A 21,629-nucleotide genomic window follows, 5' to 3' on the forward strand; every position below is an offset into this window, starting at 1 on the left:
GCAAAATATTCTTCCCTCAATGAGCTCCTGAATCAAAACCCTAAATGGCTAACATTTTTCAATACATCTTGAAGAGAGCTTTGTGGAAAAAAAACCCTGTCAGACTGTTTGTGCCATATCACAGATAACACCATTCATCGCCTTCCCTGACTACTGTTGCTAAGGATTAATATAGCGGCATTTGTCAGCTATGTATTCATGCCTAGATTGTCTCCTGCAGTTGATGGCCATGATTCTGAAATGCACATGTATCTATCTATTATAATTCTGAAAGCGGTTATATGTCAATTCAACCTTTTATTATTTTGCCTTTTTCCTCAGTTGTATTTGCATGGACAATAGTTGTCTAATCCAAGCATATTAGTATGCCAAAAAAAGAAAAGAAAAAGAAGAAAAGGATAGATTGCTGTTAGCACAGGCACATGTGGACCTGGATTAAGGCTGTAGTGCCCTTTTCAATCTGAGCCTCGGTCTTACTTCAAGCCAAATAGGCTCTTTCTCCTCTATTCTGGCATGACATCATTTTGGCCACCGAGGGCCATGTCAGTCTCTTGATCAGACTCTGATGCCTGTGCTCTGAAATGTCAGCCATTTTACTCTTTTAAAACATCTCTCCCAAGGACCCATTTCCAGGGAAGCTAATCGGTCCTCTGAGGCTAAGCCAGATTTCAGCTATTTTGCAGGGTACAAAGTGTTTTACTCAATTGACCCCACCGCCTGTGCACAGAAGTGGAGGCTGGTGGTGGTAGAAATCGGAGGACGGTAGGGTTGTCAGTGCATATTCTAACGAATGGAAGAAGTAGGCTGAACTACAGTATGGTTGGTTGAGAATATGGAAGCATGACAACAGGTTGCATGCTGTATGTAAAGTGCTCTCCCCCATATGGCAATACACCTGTATGCCTCTGGAGAGATGTATGAAAGTACACCTTCCCATCCGGATGCTGAGGAACTATCCCTATTGCGTGACCACCCCTGGGTTCGTCACATTATGTTCCTATTATTTTTGTGTGGTTACTGCTAACAGTAGTGTTCATACTTGTATGGTGCTGCCACATAATTATAAGATCAGTGTAATTGATTATGATATCTGTGCACAGTATTAGCATTAGATTGCAAGCCAAGTATTCCTCAAACGGTAGCCTCCGGCTGAAATTCTTATTGAAACTGAAGGGAAATTAACCTTGTTGACTGGTGCATATGAAAAAAAATACAACTAAACTGAATTCTGTAGCAGATGATAGATTCATGCTATAACAAGACGTTCTGATGAGCATACTGTCATTAACACTAGTACCAAACCACGCGATGTGACACTATAATAAAATAAAATAATCCTTTGTGAAACCCATGCCCTCCCCCTTCCCTGACTGTTCCTAAATGTCTGTTTTTAACATAATCAAAATTACACACAGAAAGAATTCTGGGAGCATTTTTATGACTACCACAGCTTTTTTGATACTCAACATTTCCAAGTCACGTCCTGAGGCGCTATTAACACCCGCTCAAATGGTCCATTTGCGCTCCCTCGTCGCAGCGTTTACCCTCATCATGGTGAATCGAAACTTACCGTACAGTTATGAATGGCTTACCCATTTCAACCATAATGGGTCCACAGAAAGACAATTACAGTTAGTTGCATGATCAACGCGCGATTACATGTGAATTAGCCTCATTGAGACCAGGCTTTCCTAGTTCAGAAAGCCTGGTGAAATCCTTTGCAGAAAGTAGCAACAAAAGGATGGAAACCCGTTTGAAATGAGTGACGCCTCGCCACATGTCAAACCAATCAAGTACCTAACAGATTTTGTGTATAGAGCATACTACTGACAAAACAATGTTGCAAGCTAGCATCGAGCAAAAACTCTCTGCAAAATAGTCCTGCTAGTCAAGGAGTCAAGACGACGCACATAACAACAAACAATCATCTAAGGAGATGTGGGGGAGGGTTCTTGGAATGTAACCTCCAATGAAATTGTGAGCACAGTCTCCCATCGTTCCATCCAGGTTCAATCCAAGCCAGTTGGCTAACTAAAATTCTCCACACCTCCAAACGAGGTGTGAGAACAACGCAATTTGGAGGTATGGCACACACTCTGCCTCCGAAGAAGAGACAACCCTATGTTGAAACGCAGTTCTTCTCTCAGTCTCTTTAGAACTCGTTTTCAATGAGCATCCTATGATATCTCCTCCCGTGTGTGTATGTAGGCTACAGCATTTGTGTCTGCATAAAGGCCGGTGATGTTGATCACAATACCGAAAAGGGGCAGTCAATGTGAAATGATGTGGAACTGTCTGGCAGGTTTATTAAATTTACCTTACAGTTATGAATGACTTACCCATTTAATGGTGATATCAGCAACATAGGCAGACAGACAGACTATAACAGTTATTTGCATGGCCAAAGCGATTACATGCCCTCACAGCACACACCCAGCATGCCAAGAACAGACTTGTACCTGTCATCACACCCGTATGTCTAATTGTAGGCTTATTACATTTGTTTTACTCAAGCCATCATTTTTGCTCTGAGTGGATGTAGACTACAGTAGTCTACAGGTATGTGTGATTTATTGATAAGGGCACGATATCTCCGCACAGGGAGACAAGACAAATTTGCCCTGATTACAGACATTTGGAACACTTTTGAGAGTAACTTGATTGTTTATTATAAGCCAGGAGACAACATCAATATTTGTTTTGAATGTGGTTTGCATGGTTGAACATAAGACGGACGGATTTGTCTGTGAACTTCACTAAGACATTTGCATAAAGCACATAAAGCCCCTGAAAGAAGAAGGGATTTTGTGCCCACTTTTTTTAACTTACACAAAAGACTTGTGTATAGACCTTTTTGCAAATATGTATAATAATATTTAATTACATACTCATTATTGCTTCAGATTTGTGTTCCGTTTTACTTACAGTATATTGGTACTTCACATTTGACTGCAGGTTGTTGTTTTTTACAGTTGGATGTACAGTTACACCTATTATTATTATTATTATTATTATTATTATTATTATTATTATTATTATTATATAGGGGGACAGCACGTTCTATGACCTATGAGCATTTCAACTGCTTCCTCAATGCTTTCAGTCAAAATTTGGAATCCAATCAATCCACCACCATGGCCATACGTTACTGTTCTTGACAGAACAGATGGACTGTTTTATTAGGATAGGGTTATGATTGAAATAATTACTTTGCAAATGCAGATAGAGCTGACATTGTAAATGTTGAAGAGAGATCTTGTGGAGATTCCTCAGCTTTAGACCTTTGTAGAGGCTGTAGGCATTCTCTAATAGAATAGCCACCGATGGAATTGTATAACAATGTAGAAAGACCCGAATTTTGAAGTAAATTGCTGCTAATGGTGCTGCTCAAAGATTGCATGTATTGTAGTGTTGAATAAGGTGTCCTTTGTATTCATGCCTGTTCCTGATCCAGTATTTTCATGCTCTGAATACTTAATCCTGACTTCAGGTTCACATACATGACCTTGCTGATCTTACAGTATATTGAATATGTTCTGATGAAGTAAACGTACATGTAATCTGTTGTATCTAGGTTGTACCCAGTGAATCCTCACCACTTACGTTCAAAGTCAAATAAATCATTATTTAATTTAATCAACCAAGCCCTGCAGCCATACACAGTTTACACAGGCTGTATAATCAGGCTCACTCTCATCCTTTTTCAGTGAATACCAAATTTAACAATATTGATCCTACTGTATATTGTACTTTTTGTTATATTGTGCGGATTTGTGCAAGATACAGTATTCAGGACATTTTGTTTTTCCACATTGACAGTACTGTTGCGTAGGAAGAGACTGTTGTCACATCTAGCTCCATGTTTAACACTACAGCATAGTATTTGAACTGTGGTGGTTCAGTACTTTCAGTGGATATTGACAGACGTTGGACCATCACATCCAATAGCCAAGATAAAGAGAAACATTTGTGTATGGGACTCAGGAGAGAGTGCCTACAATATGTCTCTTCTTATTGATATTCACTGCAGCATGTTGTGTATACCACCATCCAGTTGAAAGCCAATTACTCGTGAAAAGTCCACAGTTTCCCCTCTGCAATCTCTAAGAAGCATGCCTGCAAGAATCACATCAGCTTGTACTTTAAGTTACCAGTGTACTGTAAATCAGTGGACTACAGTATTTCCTAAATACAAACAGAATGCAAATTTGTCAGTGCAAAGAAACATGCTAAGCATTTGCATTTCAGGACTGCATATGTGTAATGGTAATTACTGTATGTATGCAAATCAATACAAATATGCAAAAAGTGCATGTAGTGCGTTGTCGTTGTTGATTATGTCAGATTACACAGGTACAAAACTAGATGTGCTCATGCACATCTAGAAATTAACTCAAAGCTGTAAGAAGCGTGATTGGTAATTAATTAAATAAGCACTACACCTTCCGGTAACTTTTCAGTCTTGCTACAAATGCAGCTGTAGGAGTGTAGCCCTATGCAGTAGGCCTATAGCCTAACATATCTTGTGAGAAAAGTCTGTTATGCTGCATAATTTGTGACCGAAACATGGCCTATATTAATAGCCAGTCGCATTTGTAACCAAATAAATAGCCTACAGGTGCAGGTACAGGTATAATATTTTGTGCAAATATTTTGTTTTATTCTGAAATTTGTGTTTCAAGTAAAGGCGTGTTATATCAATAGACTTAGCACAATAGTAGCCTAATGGCACCCAAGTAATGTTTCTATTTGGTCAAGGAAGGTGATCGCACCAAGAGAAAAGACCTCCCTGTGTGCAACGGTGACACAGCACTGTAAGACAACCCGAGTGTCATAGTAAAAAATTTAAGAATAAACGTCTTGGTTCATTCACAGGCTTCTCCATCACTCTTCTTTTGTAGAGGGGTGCTACATAATTTGTGGGGGACAACATGTTTACTGTACACTTGTTTTATATATGGTCTCAGTGGGAATGGTACCCATAACCCTAGCGTTGTTAGCGCCATGCTCTACCAACTGAGCCACAGAGGACCGTCTTTGGCGAAATGATAATCAGTATGTGCCCCTTCATGCTTGTTTGAGGCTAATTATTGCTTGTCGAATACATTTAATATAGATGAGAGATGGGACCCCCTGTCAAGACTGAACAGTGGTTGATGACTCAAGCCACTTATATCATCAGGCCTGACAGTTATTTACTCAGTCTAGTCATGACCATAATGATGGGTAATCAGCAATTCAGAGAAGTATGGTTCTTCTTGGGCAGAGCCCATGAGTCTTGGCAAGTGAGACTAGGTTCCACTTAACTGTTGCAGTTGTTTGAATGTTTATGGTAAATGACATGACTGTGCTCGAGAAACTAGAGGAAATAATGAATATTATATGTTTGCATACCACTGTTTTGATATGACCTCCCATGAGTGACCAAGACCTAATGTTAATTTCAAACATGTATTTTACTTTGTGCTGTACACTCACTTCTGCTGTAGGGGGGATTTTTACCTCTCGTCCATTTTATCCACCAAACTTAGATTTTTTGGGAAAACATTTCTTAACCTGAGGTTTTCTGGGGAAAAAAGCTGAATAAACTGAGCAATGTGTAATGTGGACGTAAAACCACAATTGTTTATCACTTCAGGCATCATGTTTCATCTGTGACATCAATATTCATTGACAGAGCTTTCTCCCAGAAGTTGATGGAAGATATGGTATTTAAGTATTATCTGCTATAGTGGCTAATGGTTGCTATGCTGCATGCACTTAGTTACCAGGACAGGATATTGATTAAATCCTCCTGGGTTGCAGTCATATCCTTGGTAATTCACCCATTGTTATGATAATGAGGGCTCTCGGGGTAGCCAATGACTGATAATCTTGTTTGCCTATAAGAGAAATGAAAAGGGTCTCTCTGTTGGATGAGTGAACTTTTGACCCCAATGAAAAGCCCAAGCCCATTACTGAAGCCTGAAACCCTTGAATCACACTGTGGTAAAACAGCCAACGGACACCTCCTGAGGCTGTTCCCTGGCCATAGGAGAAGATCTCAAGGGAATAAGCCTGTCAATACTAACCCAACAGAATTAAACAGCAGCTTGTTCTTTATGCTATCACAAGAGACTAAATATAGCTTACCTAGACTCTTTTCACTAGAAGATGATGAATGGAATCAGCACTGCATCCTGATCAATAAACTAGCAAAACAGTGTATGGATCATTTGTTTCACTCTCTCTATCTATGCTAAGGTGTATTGGAAGAAAACCATACCGTTGTAGTTATGTATTATCCATGGATATCAACATGCAACATGTGGCATTCCTGTACTGCACACAGTGTGAAAGCTAACACTTGATAGCAGATGACAGACACTGACTGTTAGAGAGCGTTATAAAACCATAACACAGTGAAGTTACAGCCTAGAGACTCCCCCTGTGCGCACAAGACACACAGGCAAAGCAGTCGTTCGGCAGTGGGATGGATCCTGACTACTAAAGAGCAAGGGAGAGAGAGAGAGGGCGAGCGAGAGAGAGAGAGAGGGTGGGAGGTAGAGCGACCGAGCTTGCAAAAGAGAGGGAAAGGAAAGCAGCATATAAATCTGTATTTTGTATCAGCGAGGGAAAGCTAGTGGACTCGAAGCGGCTTTAGTGACTAAAGGCTGGCGTGGGGTGGCCGTAAAGCATCAAGAGGTGGGTTTCCCCACTAATTGTGATTCGTAGCGAACAAGGAAGTAGATCCTGTGGAGGCTGCAAAGGCTGGCTGTCAAAAACAGAGGTGGGTCGGTGGGAGGTCTAGGACCCCCCTCTTATTCATCTGGGAAGAAGACATAAGAGAGTGAGAAACCAACAAAAGGAAGGTGGCAGTTAGGGACCAGTGAGCCATCAGTGTCTTTATCCCCCCTCCATTCACAAATCCATTGCATTCCATTATCACAGCGATGTAGAGGCGTCCTCGCCGATTGGAGGAGGAAGGGTCCCATTGACTGCTGAGGCTTAGCCCCTCTCTCTCCAAACACCAGCCCTTTTCATTGCAATCCCCCATCATCTCCCACCCTCTCTCTCTTCACGTCCATTATTTTCTACGTTTGTTCTTTTCATTGTCCTTTTTTATACTGCTTGGGATTCAGGAGGCATTGCCTTTTGGGTGGAAGTGGGTGTTTCAGGAGCTGTCATTGTGTTTGGTTCTGCTACAATAGACAGCTGAGCGGGAGAGAGCGAGAGAGCTACGGAGATAGAAGAGGAGCCTGAAAGAAACGGGGGATCTGGGACTACAGGAACAGCTGACACCCACTGGAAGGTGAATCGGTGATGAAAGAGAAATTGTAAAAGAGGCTGACAACCATTTTAAGATTGTGTTTGATTTTGACGCACGCCTCTTCTTGAAGGAATAAAGGAGCAGCCAGCCGCGCCAAACGCCGGCGGTTGGTTTCTGCTTATTCTGTTGCTAAGCAAGTCTCTAACCTGAAGTTCTTGTTTGGGGACACTGTGTTGAGCATCACTGGCAGCCATGAAGGGGGACTCGGAGGAAAGCATCGAGAGCATTCGGCCCTCCAATCTGCAAGCCTTTGCCAACACGTCCACCCTCCATGGCATGAGCCACATCTTTGCCTATGGGCACATGACATTTCGCCGCTTCCTCTGGACACTATCGTTCATGGGTTCGCTAGGCTTACTCCTTCTGGTGTGCATGGACCGAGTATCATACTACTTTGAGTATCCCCACGTCACCAAGCTGGATGAGGTGGCGGCCCCCAATCTCACCTTCCCGGCGGTGACCTTTTGCAACCTCAATGAGTTCCGCTTCTCCAAGATCACCAAGAATGACCTCTACCATGTGGGTGAGCTACTGGCCCTCCTCACCTCCAACTATCAGATCGCCAACACACACTTGGCGGAGCCAGAAGTCTTGGCTGCCCTGAAGGATAAGGCCAACTTCCAGAACTTCAAGCCCAAGCTGTTCAACATGACTGACTTCTACAACCGCACAGGCCACGATATCAACGACATGCTCCTGCAGTGCACCTTTCGGGGAGAGGAGTGTTACCCGGTGAACTTCAGCACGGTGAGTGGCAATGGTTTCACTTTTAAAGTGTTCAGTCTTTTCTCAACATTCTGGGTCTGTGTTATTGCTGTATTCCTTTGCAGACGTAACTATTCATATTATTTACATTTTCAATGGATTTTGGAGATTTCAACTGTTGGAACTGTTGATTCTCAAACATGTGAATGTCTTGAGGAGCATCGTCTTGTAGACAGGATGAGGATTACCCTGCAACTCATCCCCAGGCTGTTGCTGCAAATGAGAATGTTCTCGCTTAACACATTTGGTCAAATAAGGGTTAAATAACTTGGAGCTAATGCATCTCTTATCCTCATAAGACAGAAGTAAACAGTGTTGTTATAGTTTAGCTCTTCTGTGCTCTGAAAGGTCATATAAGGCTGAGTGAAGCATGGATTGTCATAGTTATTGTACTCTTGAATGTAGCCCAAAGCTATGGTGATTGTGCTGTGTTTATGAGATGCTGCTGTAATGTATCTGAAACTTGCTGTGTTGTTGCTGTGCAGGAAGTTTCACTTGTGTGCAATGTTTCATTGTAGCCATATATCTGTAATATTTGTGCTGAAGGGAAATCCAGAATTGGACATATAGGATTGGTTCAGTTACATCTCATATTTGAACACTCTTAGCTGTTACCTGTGGTGAGTTGTACAACAGGCTACTATGTTAGAAAAAAACATGGCTGTGGTTCAGGCTACTCAAGTGGCCCTGGTAAAACCTCTGGTAAGAGACGAGGAACCCAGGATGGATGTTTACTGCTTGGTTACTATTTATTCATTATGATGTCACTAAGACATACAGTTTTGGGGAAAAGACGTTAGGACACATTACAGTTTGGAATGCCTTTGCAGTGTGGCTGAAATTAGGATACTTTGCCCAGGAGTTGTCATCCACATTGGCCAATGAGCTACAGTGAGCACATTACTCTCCATACGTTGTGATGGATGTGTGTTTATTGGTTAATCTGTTGCCTTCAGCTTTTTTTTTTTTTACTTCTTGCTTGCACTTCCACCTCTCTCACTCTCTCTTTTCATGCTTGTAAATCTGCCTGTCCACCTTTTTTAATGAGAGAAATTTGAAGTTTGTTTGCTTTACTGTTGTGGATGTACGTATAATCTCAGACACACTAGCGTAGGGAGGTTTGAGGAGCTCTCGCCTTTGGATACAATGATGTAATGCTTGCAGAGACACCTGGATATACAGTGCCTTCAGTAAATATTTACATTTTATTGTGTTACAACCTCACTTTAAAATAGATTTAATGTTTATGTTTTTTTGTCACTGATCTGCACAAAATGCCACATAATGTCAAAGTGAAAGATATTTGTTTTAAATGTTTTGTAATTAATTTAAAATGAAAAGCTGAAATGTCTTAAGCCAATAAGTATTCAACCCCTTTGCTATGCCACTCCTAAAATTAACTCAAATGCAATACTGTCTTCAACAAGTCACTCAGTAAGTTGAATTGAGTCCATCTGAGTGCAAGGATAACATTCATGTGATTTCAGATAGAATATCTTTGTTTTTGTAGGGTCTCTGATTTGCATAGGATCAATTACACACTGTGTGGATCATGTTTTAATTACAAACTGAGCAAATGGAGAGGAACAAAACTGCTCAGGAATGTTACCCTGAGGCCTGGGGAGACTTCTAGGAATCTACAAAGTTTAATGGCTGAGGAAAAAGCACAGTCAATGGGGCAACACCATCCCAGTCACTCTACACAACTGGTCTATATAACCAAAGGCCAAAGAGAATACCTTAATGAAAAGTCTATTTCACATCTATAATTGTGTTTGCAACAATGAATTCAAGTTATACAGCAAATAAAGTGTCTGGGCATGTGTTTATTTGGTTTTACTACAAAGCATTACGTTTAGTGCAAATCCAGCACATGCAATGCAATTTCTGCACCATCCCTAGTGTGAAGAATAGTGATTGCTGCATCATGTTATGTGTATGCTTGTCACCTACAGGGACTATTATGAAACATCTTGGTAGTGACAGCCTAATCCACACAGTGTGTAACTGATTCCTATGCAATTCAGAGACCCTATAAAAACAATGATATTCATTCAGAAATCACATGAACTAATATCTTTGCACTTAGATGGACTCACTTCAACTTATTGAGTGATTAGTTGAAGACGCTTTTTGCATTTAAGCAAATTTTAGGAGTGTCATAGCAAAGGGGGTGAATACTTAATAACTCAACATGTCAGCTTTTCATTTTTAATTAATTAAAAAAAAAAGAAATTCACTTTGACATTATGGGATATTTTGTGTACGTAGATCAGTGACAAAAAAACATGAATGAAATCTATTTTAAAGCCAGGTTGTAACACAACAAAATGTGGAAAAAGTCCAGGGGGATGAATACTTACTGAAGGCACTGTATACATGGTTGAAATGTTAGACGACAAACAAATGATAGCCTGGAGGGGCAGAACACCATGAGCACACAAATCATGTAGACAATATATGAATGCACTGCAAAATATTAGAGAAAATATAGCTAGAGGGCTGCCATCGCCATTACTGCCATTCCCAGCCACCCCCAAATGACGCTCCTGCTTCAAAGAACTTTCTTTTGACCCTGTGAGTGTGAATAAAAAAAAAAATGTCCCCGAAGTAAGCTCATTAGATAGTGTCCTTATCATATTTAAGTGCTTTGAGTCAAATAAAGCTGGGGTTTTAATGGATGAGACTTTTAGTGCACTTAACATGTAATAGTCAAGAAGACACAGGAGGATGTGGATGTGTATAATTCAGTGGGAAATGAAATATGATGCTTCCAATCTGGGCCTAAGATAAAGGTTTAATATATAATGTAGATCGCAATTAACCTGAATTTAATCACAGTGCTACTGAACAGTGATGTAATTCAGTGCTTTAATGATATCTGTTTGATATGCACCTGAGGGTCAATGGAGTGATAAGTTAAATAAGAGACCCTCTATTAGTCTAGATAACATAAAAGAGCTCTATGGTCAGTTTTTATAGGATACCAACTCTTACGGAATAGGGTGGCAATGTGAAGTACTGGTTTCGGGAAAGTGTTACCATAGTGGCAATTTCCCCACTATGTACTGTTATAAGTACTATACGTATTTCCACTGTATGTTTGACTCTTGACTTTGTTATACAGTAGTGTATGATATTCATGCTTCCTCTGTCTAAAACTGTACCTTGCTGCACTGATGGTCAAAGAAACATTCCTCTAAGCAAAAGCTTAAAAAACTTTGCTCCTGCGAATCCTGGTGAAATAAAATAAATGGCATAATCAGTTTGACATTGTATGAATGAAATGAGGAACACTGAAATAGTTCCACATTGGGACCATATTTCTGAAAACATCAGCTACAGCAAGCTTCTTTTCACGGTATCTCAATATGATTCTAAATTTCTCTTCAACTCTCAATGTGAGCTGCAGTAAGTACTGTACATTCTGAGGAGGCTCATTGGTTTGCTCATGGTATATGTCATGCCCCCTCAACCTCTCAGGTGGAATTAGAAACATCTCAAGCTAGCCACAACCTTTCTTTTGATCAGGTCAGCTAGTTTTATTGGCATAATTTTATTACAGTGATTCAATGATTCAACTGCACTTTTCCCCCTGGCAAGGCCCTCCTTGTTAGATTGGCCTGCAATACTTTTAGACATACATACTGTATCATCATACACCTGAAAGAGCAATATATAGCCTGCTTAGGGCTTGCTAGTTTCTTTCTAACTGTTTATAGATTTCAAGTTGTGCTACAGACTGAATGAAAGTACAATGTAAGTACAATTTTGGAGCTTTTGTTTGTTGAGCAACAACAATTGCTTTTACATAGTGTTTCTTCTGTCAATGGAGCCTGTAATTGGCTAATAATAATTAAAGGTGCAATATGTAACATTCATGCTTTCTAAAAGCTGCCTAATGGTTCTAATGACTATGTCTAATCAGTAGCGATCAGGGAATGAGATCCCTTGAAAGAAATATTTAATTTACGAACGCTGTTTTGGTCCCAAAAAGCACTTTCTAAAATGGGGCTAATTAACAGCTAATATCCGATACTCCAACCATTTCAGGGGGTTGTATTATTATTAGGGAGGATGTTGTTGTTCGGAACTTCAATATTAATTTCGTCACGGTGGCCAGAGGTGGCAGATTTCCAATAGACTTACTTTAAACTGAATTATTTTCCTGTTCATAAATAACGTGTTTAACATTGTCAGTCCTGCGGTGTCCTGTTTAATCCTTCTGAGCCACATTTATGCTAATGATCAAGAGTCCATTTGGGTTGTGTCTGTCCGTCAGCTGGCAAGACAAGTCAGCTGGCAAGACAAGAAGGTGAAAAGGCACGCTTCAGGTTTGCTAATCTGTAATACGGTGCACTACTCCTACTCTACACGTCCATATATTTAATAATGATCCCTTTCACAGGTTTTGACATTTTGTTCATACACATTCTGTTCACATGTATGTGTGTTCCAGTGCCGTTGATGTGAACCTGCTTCTCATCCTCGTTCAGAGGTTATTTTCTTCTGTTAGACAGTCTCAATTGGCTCTCTGTGGACCTTGAAATTGGACCTTTTCAGGCTGTGGCTGATTTCATTCTAACCCTGCTCAGAAGAATTTGTAGAAGAACCTGTACTCTGGTAAATTGTTTAAGCAACAGAAAAACCCATATTGCTTTTACGCATTAACTGTCACTTCAATTGCTGTTTCATTCTGGTGTCAAATGGAAAACATCTTAATTTACATGTGTGTTGCCAGGCAACAGCCTTTGGCATTGAAAAGCAAATCATTCATGGGTAATTGCTATTGTAATGCTTGATTGAAAACACTTGCTAGGTCAAAGAGCTGGTATATAGAGGTATAGTCGTCACCACTGGAGCTAAGCTTTGTGGATACACCTTCAGTCGCTGCACAAGTGGTCATGCAAACTCATTCTTACACCGTATTTGCTAATAGATTAAAACACCAATCTGGTATCAAATATACCTCAGCAATCGGGTATGGTGTTTTGATGGAGTGTGTCCACTCCACTATATTGCATTTATGCACTTCCCCATGCAGAAAAGCTTTTGTCTGTGGTGGGCTGAATGCCAGCACTCCCTACGGACCCAGCGGTGCGTTCAGTGCTTTAGCTGATCACAACAATCCTTGGACATTAGGTCCCACCCTCTCTACTGTATGTCTTTGCCTCGGTTTATAACAGCAAAAACAACAACAACAACAAAAACAAGCATTGGGACCATGTTCATAATGGGACATAACATGTAGGGCTGGTTTCCCAGACATTGATGAAGCCTAGTCCTGGACTAGGATCACACTTTCAATAGGAAATGTCCATTTAATACTTTAGTCTAGGATTAGGCTTAATCTGTGTCCAGGAAACCAGCCCATGGAGTCTAGATTCATAATAATATGTTTTACCTCTCTTTTAAGTCAGTTGATTTGATGGGTTTAAATTAGTTTTATACATCAAAACAGAAAAACTCTATTTAGTGGCAGTATACCAATATTTAGAGGAATACCACAGGAAATGTAAAATTATTTAAATGCCCTCAGAGAGGACTAGAGAGAGAGATTTACAATGCAAAGGATTGTGGGAGTGATGAGCTTTGACCTTGAGTAAATGAGGGAAGAATTCCATTAAGTCTGGAGTGCGATAAAGCTTGGAATGCATTCAAAGTGTCCTCATAGTACATTTCCAATGTCATTCAAAAAATGTATTTGTAATCTCACATCATACCAAGTAGCTGTATATTTCATATGACACAACAAATAAACACATTCGTCTTGCACTCACAGTGTGATTGAGTAAGGTCAGACTTTCTCTCCATCTACCCATATTCCCCCATATTGGTTTGCTGATAAAAGGGTTATAAAAGTATTGGGCTTGCCAGCACCGGAGAGCCTTGTCAATTTACAAGTAAAGGTTATGTGCACAAGTCGATTCTATTTTGGCTTTTGGTGACCTTTCCCTTTGAGTTAAAATGTAATTTGTGGAGTTCAAGTTTTTTGAAGAGCTGTTATTGAAGGTGTGCGGATTTGTATGTGCTTCAGCCAACTCCCCTGACTATGGTTGTCATTGCATGATAGTCAAAGCAGTCGGCTAAAACTCATACATCTCTGTAACAAGGCTTTTATTGAAGAGTTGTTGCCTATAACACTTTGTTAGCCAGGCTGAATGGTGAATAGAGTGATCAGGGTGGTTACACCAGGCTATTACTTTGTAAGGACACATGAAGTTTCCCTGCAATGTATTGATTGTATATTTGACTGCTTAAAAAGTAGTCCATAAGCTATAACCAGTTATTGTCACATTTCTTAGAAGATGTTTCAACACAAATCAGAATGGATGTTGATCGCATGTCTTCACTGGGACATAGAGCCCATTGAGCATCGCAAGAAATCACAAGTACGCCTAATACTGTCTAGTACTTAAGAATGCTGCAATTGGAAATCTTTATTACTTAAAACCACTTCCCACCCCTTAATATTTCACAGTAATGCTGCAATGGCCAAGACATTTTTCTTTTCAAGATCAGTGTGAGAGCTGTAAGACTCGGTACAGTACATGTATAGTAAGGAGTTTTAATTAAATTTTTATTACAAGGCTCACCCGCTTTTACTAACTTAAAAAAATCATCCTGGATATAGCCAGGGCATGTACATTGTTTCTCACTATTTGATAGACATGCAGCTAGTGAACAAGAGGTTGATTATCATAATCTAATAGTGTGGACGTTGTGCTCCAGTCTTAAATCTTGACAGGTCGTGACAAGTACCTCTAGGGTACAGCCCTGGATTCTCACACATCTGCGTAAAAATCTGTATTCATTGCTGCGTTTTGCTGAAGCTTAGTCTTCTTTAAGATGGGATTTGCCTTTCATCTTATTTTCTGGATGACAGTAGGTGTCGAGGGGGTGAGACTGGCTGATAGACGTGATGTGTCTCATGTCTGCTATTGCCATAACGCTACTGAGCACTTGGATCTTCAACCCTCACAAGGACACTATATCATACAGGAGTATTAAATGAGGCGTCTCTGAGAGCAATTGATAGATAGAATAAGAATGTAGCCGTGTTTATGAAACAAACCCCAGTGTCTTTTCCCCTGTTCAGAGTGGAAAAGCGAGGGTTGTACAGTTTCCATTTTCACATGACTGATTTTCCCATTAAAGTACAGCAACAAAAACAGGGGAACGCAAACAAATGTCGCTCTGAAAATCGATTCTGCCTCCTACATTGAATGTTTATTAATTCCCACAAAATTTGGCCCAGAGAAGCTAATAACTCATTTGCGCAGGTCTTTAGAATACGCTAGCAACTAAAAGTCCTCAAGACCTTACACACGTGGGGCAAAACTAGCTGAAGTCATTTCACCTGCCGCTGGCTTGATTGTGGTCTGTCTTGCATAGTCATAAATGGTGCTGCAGCTCCCAAACTCATTAGTATTCATGGGATACAGGCTTAGGTTTATCTCTATCAGAGACCACAAGGCTAGATTACTAATGTGTACAGGTATAGGACAAATACCATTTGTGTCCTACTGGACATGTTCTACGCATTGTTGCTTATGAAAAGTCTTGCAGTTCATAGTTTCAGTGTCTGTAGACCCATCTATCCTAGCCTATCCAAATAAAGTGGTGCCATTCTTCTTTTCTTTTTTTACCTACAGTAGGCCATTTTTATGCACAGAGAAGCTTTAGTCCCCTATACACTTGGCTACTAGGGTATAGCTATAATTGAAATGTTGTTCTTTCAGCAGCTATACTATGACCCGTAAAGGTTACGGCTTCTTCAACAAAAAAGCCGACTCATATTGTGTATGCTCATCATATATGACACAGTTCTGTTCACTGTCTGTTTACGCTGACGAATATGATGCTGTAAGCTTTGTTTGTGTTTCATGAATATTTAAGGCCCTGGTCTACTGGGAAATGCAGTAGAAGAATAAAGGATGAAAAGAGATGTAAAAGCCTGCACATATTTTTTGATTATGGACAAATGCAACATTTGAACAACTGTGCCAAAACATTAGCTCTACAATCTCAAGACACGGAGGAACATAGGAAATGTTTGCTCTCACGAACATCCTAACAAGCATGGATCTGATATTACATGACAGAAACTTGAGTCTTAGTTTTGAGAGGAAAAAACACAAAAATTCATAATCTTATGATAATTCTTCTCCCTCCAAAGTGTACTGGAAAATCTTAATTGTTTGTCTGTCATGCCTTTTCATCTCCTAGACATGAGAGCTTGCTTCTAGTCTTGAATGTATTAATTATTAATTATTCTATTGTTCTGGGTACTTACTGTGCTCCATTATGCACAATTCCCAGATTCACCCCATAAGAACCATCTTGAAAACGATTGTAGTCTTAAAATGCTTAATTTGGTAATTGAATATTTTTTTAACCTTCACTTTATATAAGGTTTTTATATCAAGCAATATACCATTCCCTCAGGTAATATGCTTCTGTTGCATAACTTGTAGTGCTGCTTTTGCAATGTCATCTTACTACAGTGCCTATAGAAAGTCATCATACCCCTTTGAAATAGTTACTATATTTGTCGTACAGCCTGAAATCAAAACCCATTAAAAAAAAAACTTTTTCCAGCTTTATGTACAAATTTAGCCATACAACATCAAACTAATGAAAAAAAAGGCGACAGTTCTGAAAATGTATAAAAAATGAAAAACAAGAATAACAGGGTTGGAAAATCTGTCATCATCAGTCCCCTGATTTAATACTTTGTAGAGCCACCTTTTGCTGCAATTACAGCCATCAATCTGTTTAGATATGTCTCTACTAGCTTTGCACACCTAGATTGGAGAATATTTGCCCATTCTTCCTTGCGGAATTGTTCGAGTTCAGTCAAATTCCGTGGTGAGCGGTGATGGACCGCTCTCTTCAAGTCCATCCACAGATTTTCTATCGGATTTAAATCAGGGCTCTGACTTGGCCACTCAAGAACATTCACCTTTCTATCCTTAAGCCACTGCGTTGTTCTTTTGGCGGTATGTTTAGGATTGTTGTCGTGTTGGAAGGTGAATGACCTGCCCATCTTCAGCTGTCTAGCAGAGGGACGCAGGTTGTCCTCAAGAATTTGGGTGTACTTGGCAGCATCCATTTTCCCTTCAATCCTGACCAATTGCCCAGTCCCCGCTGAAGAGAAACATCCCCACATAATGTTGCCACCACCATGCTTCACAGTAGGTATGGTGTGTTTTGGGTGGTGTGCTGTGTTTGGTTTTCGCCAAATATAGCGCTTGGAGTTCAGTCCAAAAAGTTCAATCTTAGTCTCGTCTGACCATAAAACCTTTTTCCACATGGCAACAGAATCTTCCAGGTGAGTTTTTGCATAGCACAAATGAGACTGAGTGTGGCACTTTTTCAGAAAAGGCTTCTTTCTTGCTACCCTGCCATACAGGCCAGCTTTGTGTAAAGCTTGTGAGATTGTTGTCACATGCATAGACAGACCAGTCCCAGCCATAAAGACTTGTAAGTCCTTCAAAGTTGCCTTTGGCCTCTTGGTAGCTTCTCTGATCAATGTCCTCCTGGCTCGGTCATCCAATTTGGACGGACGCCTGATCTAGGCAAGGTGTTGGTGGTGCCATACGCCTTCCACTTCTTAATGATGCTCTGAACGGTACTCAGAGGGATAGCTAAAGCCTTCAAAATCTTTTTGTAGTCTTCACCTAACTTGTGCCTTCCTACAACTTTATCCCGGAGGCCTTTTGAAAGTACTTTTCCAACCATGGTGAATTCTTTGCAGAACCATGCACTTCTAGTAGTGGAATCCTCAAGAAACAGCTGGTTTTATTCTGAAGTAATCAAAACCACTACAATTGATGTCAGGTGGGGGGCAATTAGCCTGGTGTTTGATCTGGAAGTTGATTGGTTGCACCTGAGCAAGTTTATAATGGTATACTCTAAGGGGCTGATCACTTAACCAAACCAGGTATTTCACGAATTAATTTTTAATAATTGTCCAGAATTTTTTACATTTTGATTTTCACTTTGATGATGAGGGTTATAATGTGTACATACAGCTCAAAAAAGTTTCCAGGGTGTAATGTGACAAAAGGTAAAGATTTCACAGGGTATGATGACTTTCTATAGGCACTGTATATTCTGAAATTCGTTGAACTTCTCTCTTTTTTTAACCCTGATGTTTCTGCTACACCACTGTCATTCAGTGAAGTGGAGGTTTGCTTTCAAACTGAATTCCGAATGCAGTCACAGTCAGCAGTCAAAGAGCATGTTGGAGTGGCAGAGGCAGAGCTGTTAGATAAAGTGAGACGCACTAGCCTGTGACTAGAGCATGAGGTCACACCATCACCACAACAGTCAATGTTTGTGTGCAGGGAGGTTAACAGAGCATTTCAGTGTTTCCAACAGATTTGCCTGCATGTTATGTTTCCTGATGTACTCTCATGGGCTGCTGACATCAGAATTGTCCATTGAAACAAATTGAGTCTGAGTTCCCTCGTTTGATTTCCTAGAAAATGCCTCTTGCAAAACATTTGGTGCGTTGGAAAATGTAGTCAATATTCTGCATCATTCATGGTTCTTCATTAATTTATTGCCATCATTTATTTGCATCAACTAAACAAATTAATTCAGTATCAACTCAGTAATAACAAACATGAGTGGCATCATCAGTGATGCCTAAGTGTGAGACCAAAAACACTCACACGTGCACACACACACGCTAATCTCAGTAGAGTTTTATTGTAATGTATTTGTTCACTGAGAGCAATCCATTATTTATGATCTCCAATCAGTTGAGATAAGCAGCAAAACATGTAATCCATAAATCAATCCATAATCTATCCATTTTCATATTATACTTAAACAAAACTAATTACCAAGAAAACAGGTTGGCGCCATCAATGGATTATAAGAGGAATTCCAAGATTGTACAACTAAGCACATTTAATGAAAACAATCCTACTTAACGCCCTCCACAACTGCAAAGCAAATACATACAGTACATACCCCATACTCTGCACCTTCATTGTCATTCTTATAGACATACTCTCACATACATGTAACATACTGTTACGTGACATTTTTGATTGTTATACATCTAACTATTATGGCATTGGCATGTTGGCTGTGTACATTTAAATGTGTATATTTCTTCACACCATGCTCTGAATTGGACTCTCATGCCTCGCTAACATGGGGCTAGTCTGTTGCCATGGCAGTGTCTTCTGTGATGCATGGCTCCTCTGGCATTATGAAGAGCTGCGTTACTCGAGGTTCAGCACGATTACCCAGCCCAGTGTCCAACCAGCTCTTAATCTGTGTTACCCACAGTACAGCACATGCTGTAAATACCTCAATGCCACTCTTTTCATTCTCCTCTATCATTTGTCCTCAAGTATCTCATGTTCAGACAATTGGATCCACCAACACATGGTACACAGCACAATACGCTCTTTCTATAACATTTATGCACATTGAAAGGACATGCATTGTTTTTTGTTTTGTTTTAGTACATTTTCCCCCAAATATTATTTTGCCAGAGCTGCTACCCAGCAGTAATTCATGTGAGTTTCTAGAGTGAATGGTTCTTGATGTATACTCATGAGACATCCAATAGAATCCAATAGAGCACAGTATATTGTGCTATCATGTAGAGTATGTACATGGTTAGGTACAATAATATTTGGTAACTTAACATGAAACCTTTGTCATAAGACTGTGAACATATTAGCATGTTATAAAGTAACATATCAAAACTAGTCATTTAGTTTATTTTTAGGATCCCCATTAGCTGTTGCTACTGCTGCAGGCTACTCTTCCTCGCATAACAGAAAACACACAATACAGTACAGTCAAGTTCTAGACAACTGATGTCTACTCTTAATAACTAACCAACTACTTGATGATGCCGTTTGCTACTGTATGTGTCATGATTGCGGAAAGTCAGTTGTCATCAACTTTGTCTGTCAACTTTCATGACTATTATTTGTGACATTGGTTATATCATGGGAGGGTGAGTAAAGTATCACCAATTGATAAACATGTTAGCAATTTAGTAAAGAGATAGTATATTACAAATGAGATAATCTGGGTTACTTTTGTGATTTTAAGTACATTCTTCACTATGTATTTGAGAATGTATTGTTATTGGTGATCCTCTATCCTATGATTAGACTGCAGCTAAACATATTCATTTAATTCCAGTGGCAAATGGCAATCTATTTGGATTTCTATTAGATAAAGTCCCACCTAACTGAATGCCTGTGTCTGGATTCAACGATTCAAGCCTCTTAATTAGGTAAGCGAAAGAGTCACCGTAATTAAGTTCACTGTTGGGGGCAAATTTAATTTACAGACTGGTCAAAAGCAGACTCTTTCATTCACTAAAATCTTAACATTTTACCCCTGGCATTTCATGATAGGCCAAAGGCTATCATCTCAAATATGTGCCTGGATGGAAATTATGCATTTCCCTCTCATCTTATGCCATGTATGCATGAATAGTGTTCGATAGTGTCGATATTATGCACAAGCCTCCCCTTTGGACTGTGATCGATTCACATCAGGACAACTGCTGTAACAAGTTCCATTTTATTAAAGGAACCTTTTTCTGTCTGTCTTTGTGTTTGGAGGAAGAAACCTCTTATTACTGTGCTATCCCTCGAGACTCATTATGGCTCTGAAACTGGAGGATATGAAATAATGGCTTCACAGGAGACTTCAGCCTCTCCAACGGCACATCTTTGAATTAAAAGTATGCACCCTTGTCTCTGTTAGCCTGTCAAGGTGCTTTGGCTGCTGTCATGGCGTGGACACTTGATAGGCAAGGCTGTATGCGAGGTCAGAGCCATTACAGACTTCCACAGTATGACATGGTATTTGTGATTGGTTTAGACAAGTCAAATGTCTGTCTTTCAGTGTGCTGAATCATGAACAGGTCTCAGGTTTTGTAATATGATAATGATGTTAAGGACATTAGATGCTTTTATTCATAGTGACGTCTGTGGGTCCAACCCACAACGTTAGTGTTGCAAACACTGTGTTCTAACCAATTGAGCCACTTGGGACCAGGGTGAGTCAGTAAATGACATTTAGTAACTGAAACAAAGAAGGGAATAGAGTTTTGTGTTGTTGTTACACACTTTTTGTTAAACGCTAAGTATGTCGAAGTACAGTTTCGTTGTCTGCAATTATAATGGCTGTACCTGGAATATGTTGTTCTAACCTGTGTGGTGAGAATTGATGACTCATCTCTTTAGCATTTTCTGTAGCTACCCTTATCTCCTAGTGTCTCTGCTCTACAGTACAGTACGTGCCTGTCTTCTACCTCCCCCTCCGTTCTGTGGCTGTGGATTAGCAACGTGCTTGCTTCATCCTTGGCATAACATAACGATACACAGGGACTGGTTCTCGCTCTTTGTTTTGATCCAAAAATGTAAATTTTTTTGGAATACAATAATTTGAATAACAATTAGTCTGTTATGGGATGTGAGTACACTAATTGCAATTCTCCTCTGTGTGCAAACTGTATTGTGTGTCACTGGTAATATGCTAAACTTGGGATGAGTCTATCACG

General features: G+C 40.0%; 1 protein-coding gene across 1 annotated transcript in view; it reads left to right on the forward strand.

Moving 5' to 3' along the window:
- Positions 1 to 7,501: 7,501 nt before the first annotated feature.
- The window catches only part of asic1c (acid-sensing (proton-gated) ion channel 1c), a gene marked incomplete at both ends in the record, with an annotated part of 85,435 nt that continues 71,307 nt past the window's right edge, over positions 7,502 to 21,629 (forward strand). Inside the window, one exon of the mRNA XM_083689602.1 lies at positions 7,502 to 8,056. Coding sequence (XP_083545728.1) covers positions 7,502 to 8,056 — 555 coding nt within the window. The remainder of the gene's footprint in view (positions 8,057 to 21,629) is intronic.

The sequence above is a fragment of the Argentina silus genome (genome assembly GCF_951799395.1).
Source record: "Argentina silus genome assembly, chromosome: 18".
Taxonomy (NCBI): Eukaryota; Metazoa; Chordata; class Actinopteri; order Argentiniformes; family Argentinidae; genus Argentina; species Argentina silus.